General features: G+C 45.1%; 1 protein-coding gene across 4 annotated transcripts; it reads left to right on the top strand.

The window, feature by feature from the left end:
• The first annotated feature begins 235 nt into the window (after positions 1 to 235).
• LOC102390270 (HLA class II histocompatibility antigen, DO beta chain) lies at positions 236 to 9,286 on the top strand. Of its 4 annotated transcripts, none has more exons than XM_006050284.4 (6): positions 236 to 410; positions 6,267 to 6,533; positions 6,980 to 7,261; positions 7,907 to 8,020; positions 8,267 to 8,298; positions 8,456 to 9,286. In XM_006050284.4, the coding sequence occupies exons 1-6, from the start codon at positions 320 to 322 to the stop codon at positions 8,483 to 8,485; spliced, it is 816 nt and encodes a 271-aa protein (XP_006050346.2). In that variant the 5' UTR covers positions 236 to 319; the 3' UTR covers positions 8,486 to 9,286. The 4 variants fall into 4 exon arrangements, with proteins under 4 accessions (XP_006050346.2, XP_006050344.2, XP_006050345.2 ...); XM_006050282.4 differs by having other exon boundaries at positions 238 to 410; positions 6,264 to 6,533; positions 8,456 to 9,281; XM_006050283.4 differs by having other exon boundaries at positions 238 to 410; positions 6,264 to 6,533; positions 7,907 to 8,017; positions 8,456 to 9,279.
• Positions 9,287 to 9,569: the final 283 nt, after the last annotated feature.

The raw sequence follows: 9,569 nt of genomic DNA on the forward strand, positions 1-9,569 counted from the left end.
CCTCGTCCTTCTGAGACCACACACCCTGTAGAGTAGTTTTTCTTTTTTCTCCTAGTCCAGTTTCCAAGGACCTGAACTGCAGTCAGTGATTCTGCAGGTGAAAAATTCTGGAGTGGTATCACATGGCTTTATGCAGGCATCCTACCCAGCACCTAATGACACTAAGCTCCTCTAGCTTGATTGGTTATCTGGATGAGGAGTTTCCAATCCTGGGGTAGACAGAAAGACATCTCTGCTCTGCATGAATATTTGAGTGTGTGTGGCCAAGCCCCGTTCTAAAGAGGTGAAGATTTTCCTGTCTTGTTGGTTTTCTTCCAGAATGAGTCCTAGCTGGGTTCCCTGGGTGGTGGCCTTCTTATCCACGGTTCTCAGGCTGGATGCTTCTGTGACTCAAGGCAGAGATTCTCCAGGTAAGAACATAGTGATTTCTTTCAGGTGTAAGGCACACATTGACATGGGGGAGAGAGGCCTTTCCCTACAGGTCCAGGCTCCAGTCCAGACAGGAAGCAGATCTGGCTTTGGAGAATCTTCTTTTTTCTCACAGAAAAGCTTTCCCTCCCTCTTTACCACATGAAATGGACCGGTGGGGGAAGGGACTTCCTGTCCCAGAGCCACTGATTCAACAAAAGGGAAACATATTGCTTGCTCAGGGTCCTTATGGTATTGATGGCCATCTGGAGAACTGGGAAAAATTGAGGCAGGCTGAACATAGCCACTGTCCTTCAGCCAGGAGTTTAAAGATTGTGACTGCTTCTCTTTGTGACTGCTTCTTTATGCACATATGGACTTGACTGCTTCATTGGACATTTTTAAGCCTCTGTAACATGGTCAGATTGTACCGAGCGATTGGACAAACAGGAGAAATTGAATATGTGATGCCCGTCCTCAGGTTGCCAGGTACATACGCTTATTGATATCTGTCTAGCTGAGAAGTTAAGCTACGCAAACGTGAAGTGACAGTACATTCCGAAAACATATTTATCAGAAGAAAACAGGACACAGCATTCTAAAAACAGAACCCCTTTGAACGTCAGTCTCGTTAAACACAAAAGAGGAACAAAACCCTAGAGGTGGGGAGGGTGGGTCTGAGGAGATCATTGTTCTTGGAGAACAGAAACCTCTCTGAGCTTATAATTTCTATTAAACAACAACACACACACACACACACAATCAGTAAGACCTAAACTCTGACACAGATCTGACTGAAACATAATTATTTTTCTAATTTAGACTGTAAGGTGAAAGAGGGAATTGGAGATTAGAGACTCATCTGAGTTTGAGATCAGTCTGGCTGACCCAGGAAGGATGTTGGCCTCCTGACACTCAGCCCAGCAGTTCCTCTGCACTTAGACATGAAGGCAGGTCTGCATCTGAGATCAGGATCACCCTTCACATCTCAGCCGAAATGCCGTTTCTTCAGGGAGAAATCGTCCCTGGTTAATTTGCACTACTAACCCATTTGAAAGTCCTTTTGCGTTGTTCTCAAGTGCACAGAGTGGAGTTCTCTTTCCCAGCGAGCTCACAGCGCCTTGTCATCACTCCCTTCTCTTTATCCTCACTCCCTCTCTCCCTTCCATTCCAACTAAGTCTCAGGGTGGCTTTAGAAAAGATGTAGCAGTTTTTTTGTGTATTTGAAATATTAGTAAATGTCATCATGTGTTGAATTACATTCTGTTTTTTAAAAAAGTTTAATTCAATTTTTTAAAATTAATTTTTCTTGGTGTGTAGTTGCCTTACACTGTTGTGTCCGTTTCTACTGTAGAGCAAGGTGGGTCAGCTATACACACACATGTATCCCCTCTTTTTTGGATTTCCTTCCCAGTTAGGTCACCGCAGAGCACTGAGTCGAGTTCCCTGTGCCCTACAGTAGGTTCTCATTAGTTTTCTGTTTTATACATAGTATCAATAGTGTATATACATCAATCCCAATCTCCCAGTTTCATCCCCACCTGACCTCCCATTCCCCACTTATCGATATGTTTGTTCTCTACGTCTGTGTCTTTATTTCTGCTTTGCAAATAAGGTCATTTATGCCATTTTTTCTCGATTCCACAGACGTGCATCAATATTTGATATTTGTTTTTCTCTTTCTGACTTGCTTCACTCTGTATGACAGTCTCTAGGTCCATCCGCATCTCTACAAATGACCCCATTTTGTTCCCTTCTGTGGCTGAGTAATATTCCACTGTACACGTGCAGCACGTCTGCTTTCTCACATTCTGCTTCTTTTCTTACTTGACCCAAATGCTCTTGAGTTCTACCTTGGTGGTGATGTGTCTGAACTGAAGCCCCGTCTTTATTGATGGGGAAGCAGGTCAGGAAGGGGAAGTGTCTGTTTCTATGTGACACCAGTATATGCAGAACTAAAACTCCAGTCAACTGAGACCTAGCCCATGGCCAGGTACCAGTTTCTCTCTTAAAATTACCCATATCTTCAAGTTTAAGGCAGCTATCATTATCTGAGTCTGTTTGGACTGCTATGACAAATACCACAGATTGGGTGGCTTATAAACAACAGACATTTATTTCTCAAAGTTCTGGAGGCTGAGGAGTCCAAGATCAAGACTCCAGCCTGGTTGTGTCCTGGGAAAGGCTGCCATCCTGGTTCGGAGCTGGTGCCTTCTCTGTGTCCTGACGTGGTGGAAGGGGCTGGGGCGCTCTCTGGAGCCTCTTCCCTAGGGGTGCTAATCCCATTCATCAGGAGCCCATGCTCCCAACTGAGGTACCACCCCCGACACCACCAACTAATACCATCACCCTTGGGATTTGGGATTTCAACATATGAATTTACCATAGTAAACAGTCACACTTTTTCTCACCTATGAAGATTGATTAAATAACTTTGGAAAATTAAAACTGTTTTGGAGAACATGAGCCATTTAGAAATGAGGTACAGTGTATGAAAGTTAATACAGAGCTCAAACTAATCACTACCAATACTAGGAACGTACTTTGAGGGTAGAAAATCATAATGGAGAATGAGTTTGATTTTTATTTTTCTACTTATTTACTTTAAATTTATTTTTATTGAAGTACGGTTGAATTACATGTTGTGTTAATTGCTGCTGTATGGCAAAGGTACTCAGTTATATGTGTATATATATATAAATATGTACATACTGTTTTATATTCTTTTCCATTATGGTTTATCACAGAATATTGAAGGATTTAGATTTTGTTTTTGATTTGGAGTTTTAAAAATAATTATTAAAAATTTATTTAATTACTTTGAAGTGCTTGGTCTTCTTTGCTGCGTGGGCCCTTCTCCAGCTGGGACAAGCAGGGGGGTACTCTCGAGTTGCTGTGCGTGGGCTGCTTGCGGCAGTGGCTTCTCTTACTGCCAAGCACGGGCCCCAGGGCGTGCAGCGGCAGCAGTTCTGACTCCCGGGTGCTCGAGCACAGGCTCAGTGGTTGTGGCCCACGGGCTTGGTTGCTCTGCGGCAGGTGGCATCTTCCTGGATCAGGGATCGAACTCGTGTCTCCTGCATTGGCAGGCAGATTTTTTTTTTTTTTTTTTTAAACCACTGAGCCACTAGGGAATCCCTGGATTTGGATTTTTTAATTCACTCTTCAGCAGAAGTGCTTAATATTAAAGGCTCCAGAGAAGGTTTAAGCTTATATTCCTTATCACTATGTTATTACAACCACTAGAACTGTACATATACGGCCAATGATGGTGATGATGATGATAAAGGCATATTCAAACCAGGAATTAATATTATTTTGCCCAAAGTTGATAGAGGTAATGAGGTCATTACCTTACTAGAGCCAACAGAGGGGATGAGGTCTCTGAGTAATCGTGCACAGGAAAAGGTACAGGAGAAAATTCTTGAGAAAACCCATATGAGTGGAAAGTAGAAGGGAAATTTCTACTACTGTGAATCTGCTGTGCATTTTTTTTTAACCCCACCTCCATCTTCCTTTCAGTTTACTCCAGAAGGAACATACAGAATGATCCTGCTGATGGCAAGAAAATTGAACTATTCCGTACAGGGATGGTTGGTTTTGACTTGATAATAAGGAGAATTAAAAGTCTGGGCTTCTGCAAGCCTGGGCTGGAGACACTTAGCACTTTGTCTGGCAAAATACAAACAGTCTATATATATTGGACAAATGATTGTATATTTGTTGAATGAATGTTCGTGTCTCTGGACTCATTTTGACTTGCTCCTTTGGGTGACACGTCTCCTATTTGGCTGGCCTGATAGGCTGGACCTCAGGCTTCTTTCAAAGAAGAAATGGTTTTCTTTTTTAAAAAAATTTATTGGAGTATAGTTAATGGCAATCCACTCCAGTGTTCTTGCCTGGAGAATCCCAGGGATGGGGGAGCCTGGTGGGCTGCCGTCTATGGGGTCACACAGAGTCGGACACGACTGAAGTGACTTAGCAATAGCAATAGTTAATTTGTAATGTTGTGTTAGTTTCAGGTGAACAGCAAAGTGAATCAGTTATACATATACATACGTCCACTCTTTTCATTATTTTTTCCCCCATATAGGCCATTACAGAGTATTGAGTAGAGTTCTGTATGCTATACAGCAGGTCCTTGCTATTAGCTATTTTATATACAGTGGTATATATATCTCATTCCTGATCTCCCAATTTATCCCTCCCCTTCTTACCCCTGGCGACCATAAGTTTGTTTTCTATATCTGTACTCTATTTCTGGTGTGTAGGTAAATTCATTTGTACCCCTTTTTTTTTCTGATTCCACATTTAAACAATACCATATGATATTTGCCTTTGACTTACTTCACTTAATATGATAATCTCTAGGTCCATCCATGTTACTGCAAATGGCGTTATTTTGTTCTTTTTATGGCTGAGTAATCTTCCAGATGTTCAAGCTGGTTTTAGAAAATGCAGAGGAACCACAGATCAAATTGCTAACATCCACTGGATCATCAAAAAAGCAAGCGAGTTCCAGAAAAACATCTATTTCTGCTTTATTGACTATGTCAAAACCTTTGACTGTGTGGATCACAATAAACTGTGGAAAATTCGGAAGGAGTTGGAAATACCAGACCACTTGACCTGCCTCTTGAGAAACCTGTATGCAGGTCAGGAAGCAACAGTTAGAACTGGATATGGAACAACAGACTGGTTCCAAATAGGAAAAGGAGTACGTCAAGGCTGTATATTGTCACCCTGTTTATTTAACTTATATGCAGAGTACATCATGAGAAATGCTGGGCTGGAGGAAGCACGGGCTGGAGGAAGCACAAGCTGGAATCAAGATTGCCGGGAGAAATATCAATAACCTCAGATATGCAGATGAGACCACCCTTATGGCAGAAAGTGAAGAAGAACTAAAGAGCCTCTTGATGAAAGTGAAAGAGGAGAGTGAAAAATTTGGCTTAAAGCTCAACATTCAGAAAATGAAGATCATGGCATCTGGTCCCATCACTTCATGGCAGATAGATGAGGAAACAGTGGAAACAGTGTCAGACTTTATTTTCTTGGGCTCCAAAATCACTGCAGATGGTGATTGCAGCCATGAAATTAAAAGACGCTTACTCCTTGGAAGGAAAGTTATGACCAACCTAGACAGCATATTAAAAATCAGAGACATTACTTTGTCCACAAAGGTCCGTCTAGTCAAGGCTATGGTTTTTCCAGTAGTCGTGTATGGATGTGAGAGTTGGAGTATAAAGAAAGCTGAGCACCGAAGACTTGATGCTTTTTAACTGTGACGTTGGAAAAGACTCTTGAGAGTCCTTTGGACTGCAAGGAGATCCAACCAGTCCACCCTAAAGCAGATCAGTCCTGGGTGTTCATTGGAAGGACTGATGCTGAAGCTGAAACTCCAATACTTTGGCCACCTCATGTGAAGAGTTGACTCATTTGTAAAGACCCTGATGCTGGGAAAGATTGAGGGCAGGAGGAGAAGGGGATGACAGAACATGAAATGGATGGCATCACCGACTCAATGGACATGAGTTTGGGTGGACTCTGGCAGTTAGTGATGGACAGGGAGGCCTGGCATGCTGTGGTTCATGGGGTCACAAGGAGTCGGACACGACTGAGTGACTGAACTGAACTGAACTGATTGTTCCATTGTATATGCGTACCACTTCTTTTTTAAAGAATGGATGTCTATTTGCTAAGAGGAACCAGGGTGGGACCCAGAGGAGCAGAGACTACTTTGTCAGATTTACTGAGGTCAAAGCCCTCCTCTCCAATCCGTATGGTTGGTCGTAATATACCAGGTAGGGGTTTCCTAAAGATGGGGGCTAGTTCATAGTCTTTTTTTGTTTTTCCAGAAGATTTTGTGACCCAGGCAAAGGCTGACTGTTACTTCACCAATGGGACAGAAAAGGTTCGGTTTGTGGTCAGATTCATCTTCAACCTGGAGGAGTATGCACGTTTCGACAGCGACTTGGGGATGTTTGTGGCCTTGACGGAGCTGGGGAAGCCGGACGCTGAGCTGTGGAACAATCGGTCGGATATACTGGCGAGGAGTAGAGCCTCTGTGGACATGCTCTGCAGACGCAACTACTATCTGGGTGCACCCTTCACCGTGGGGAGGAGAGGTGAGGTGGGAGTTGGGGTCTCCTTGCTGGGAGCCTGGGCGTGGCTCTTCTTCCTTGTCCTGGGCAGGTTCCTGCTTCAGGATCTCTATCCATCAGGGTCAGGTGCAGGGGAGACTATATATGACCTGTCCCCAGTTGTGACTCACTGTCCTCAGGGGTCAGGTCACTGTGGTCTTGGTCCCAGATACCAGTTCTTGGCACCTTTCAGGGCTAGTGTCTTCCCGAACACAAGGAAAATTGTGGGTGTGTCTGATAAAGCCCACATCCTCCTTGCGGACACTGACGCTTCCAGTGTCTGAGTCCTGGGGTGAGCTTCCCCCACATTTCCGGTTGCCATGTGGGTGATCTGGGGAAGAGATTCAGGGCAGAGACAGCCACTAAAGGCACTCCGGGGTTGGCTTTGTGGATTTCCTTCACCACCTCTCATTTTTTCTCTCCCCTCCTAGTACAACCAGAGGTGACTGTGTATCCGGAGAAGACCCCAGCCCTGCAGCACCGCAATCTGCTGCTTTGCTTGGTGACAGGTTTCTACCCAGGGGACATCAAGGTCACCTGGTTCCGGAATGGACAGGAACAGAGAGAGGGGGTCATGTCCACTGGCCTCATCAGGAATGGAGACTGGACCTTTCAGATGACGGTGATGCTGGCCATGACGCCCGAGCTTGGAGAGGTCTACACCTGCCTCGTTGACCATCCCAGCTTGCCGAGCCCTGTTTCTGTGGAGTGGAGTGAGAACCAGCTTGTACTTTCTGGACCCAGCTGGGGTCGATCTGACTCTGGACAGGGCCTGTGTTACCTCCCTATTCATCTTGGCCAGAACACTAGCTCCTCCCTCTGACCTGAAGGAGTCATAGAAATTGGGGTTGTTGGGCTGGGGTGGAGAAAAATCATGGCAGATAGCTATCCTTGGATCTTCCAAGAAATAAGGAGGTCTAATCAGCTCGTCACTCACTTCTGGTTTTGGGAACTCGCGTCCTCTGGTACTTTGGCCTTGGCATTTAGGGGAGCATTCTTATTGGCCATCAGAATCATTAACAGAAACTCCATGAGTACAAACCTTAGACCCAAAGATGTATTCTTACTCTGGACAGCATTGTACTGCTGTCCAGCACGGGCCCTGGGATTTCAGGAGAAAATGTTAGTCACTGTCATGTTCCACTCTTTGGGACCCCACGGACTGTAGCAGCCAGGCTCCTCTGTCCATGGGATTTCCCAGGCAAGATTACTGGAGTGGGTCACCATGCCCTCCTCCAGGGGATTTTCCCGACTCAGGGATTGAACCAGGGTCTTCTGCATTGCAGGTGGATGAAGTTTTAGGAAGGAGCACCAAATATTGGGAGCTTTTGGCCAACTTTGAGACCTGTTTCCCTTAGGAGCTCAGTCTGAATATTCTTGGAGAAAGATCCTGAGTGGAGCTGCAGCCTTCCTGGTCGGGCTAGTCTTCTTTCTGGTGGGAATTGTCATCCACATCAGGGCCCGGAAAGGTAGTAAGTTTTGAGGAGCACTCTGCCACCTAACCCCGCCTCCAGCTTCCCCCACTTTCTACTTTTCCTAACGTCTAAGATGTGTGACAGGGGAAGGCTGACCATACTTCTTAGGGATCACTGGGATAATCTTTTCTGAAGCCAGAAACATTCCAGGGGGTAGTTGGGGGTCACCTCCCACCACTCAGGATAATCACTTTTGATCCTAATTGATGCATTCTATTTCTTCCTTCTTTTTTTTAATTCCAGGACGTGTGGAGACTCCGTTGCTTGGCAATGAGGTAATGTCTCCTTCCTTGTCTTTGGGTCCCAGATCAGTTACCCAGCCTTTGGCAGAGGGAGGGATAAGATGTAAGTGGGTCTGACTGGGTGCACTGTCTGCTGAGTCCTTGCCCAGGAGGGTGGGGACCTCACGAGACTTTATCGCTCTCCCTGCAGGTCCCAAGAGCAGTGCTTCCGCCACCCTAGCAGCCGCACTAGGTTCTAATTGATGCTTCTCCCCGGGAGCCTGAAGACCCATCAGGTGGCCCTGGACCAAGTGAAGGACGCTGTGAGGTCAATGTTCGGGATGACTCATTCTGTGAGACCTTGGAGGAGTCCTGAACTAACTCTGGAGTGCTGTGTTCTGAGATCACGCATCTCTTACCCTCCTGCCCTTTGTCCTCCTTGTTTACACAAGTCCTCATTCCCAAGGACAGTGCCTAGAATTTCCCCCAAGACCTAGCTCCTTCCAGCCCCAAATGGTTTACTTTTCTGTGGTCCAGCTCCTGCCCTCTGAGTTGTGGTCTTCAACTTTCTCTCCTCCAAACGCAGCCCTGCAGTCTTCAGAAGACAAGTGTCCAGATAGTCACTGCTCCCTTTTCATTGTTTTTTGTTTGTTTTTGGCTGCACTGTGAGGCCTGCCGGCTCTTAAGTGCTGTGACCATGGATCAAACCTGTGCCCCCTGCAGTGGGAGTGAAGAATCACAACCCCTGGACCACTGGAGAAGTCCCGTTTTCACTGATTTTTAAAGTCTTTTTTTCCTTTAAAATAAAACCGAGGTACCAACAACCACGTAAAATGTGTTATTTAATACATGACTTAAGACAAAACCCTTGTAATCAACACCCAGTTCAAGAACTAGAACTTTTTTAGCCGCTGCAGAAGTCTCTCTGCTGTGGGCCAATCAACGCTCCTCCTCCCTCTTCTCGAAGGGAATTATATGTTTGCCAACTATTATACACAGGACAGAGGAATAAAAAGGTCTTACTCTTTAGGACAGGGAACTCTATTCAGTATCCTAGGATAAACAATAATGGAAAAGAATATGAAAAAGAATGTGTGTGTATACATATATATACACATATATACACAAATGAATGACTTGGCTGTGCAGCAGAAATTAACACAATATTGTACATCAACTATAACTCAATAAAATTTGCAAAAGTAATCCCTGGTGGTCCAGTGGCTAAGACTCTGCTCCCACAGTGGGGGCCTGGATTCAAGCCCTTGTCGGGGAACTAGATCCCACATACTGCAACTAAGTTTGCACACCACAACTGAACAAGA

This window comes from Bubalus bubalis, chromosome 2 (assembly GCF_019923935.1).
Source record: "Bubalus bubalis isolate 160015118507 breed Murrah chromosome 2, NDDB_SH_1, whole genome shotgun sequence".
Classification (NCBI taxonomy): domain Eukaryota; kingdom Metazoa; phylum Chordata; class Mammalia; order Artiodactyla; family Bovidae; genus Bubalus; species Bubalus bubalis.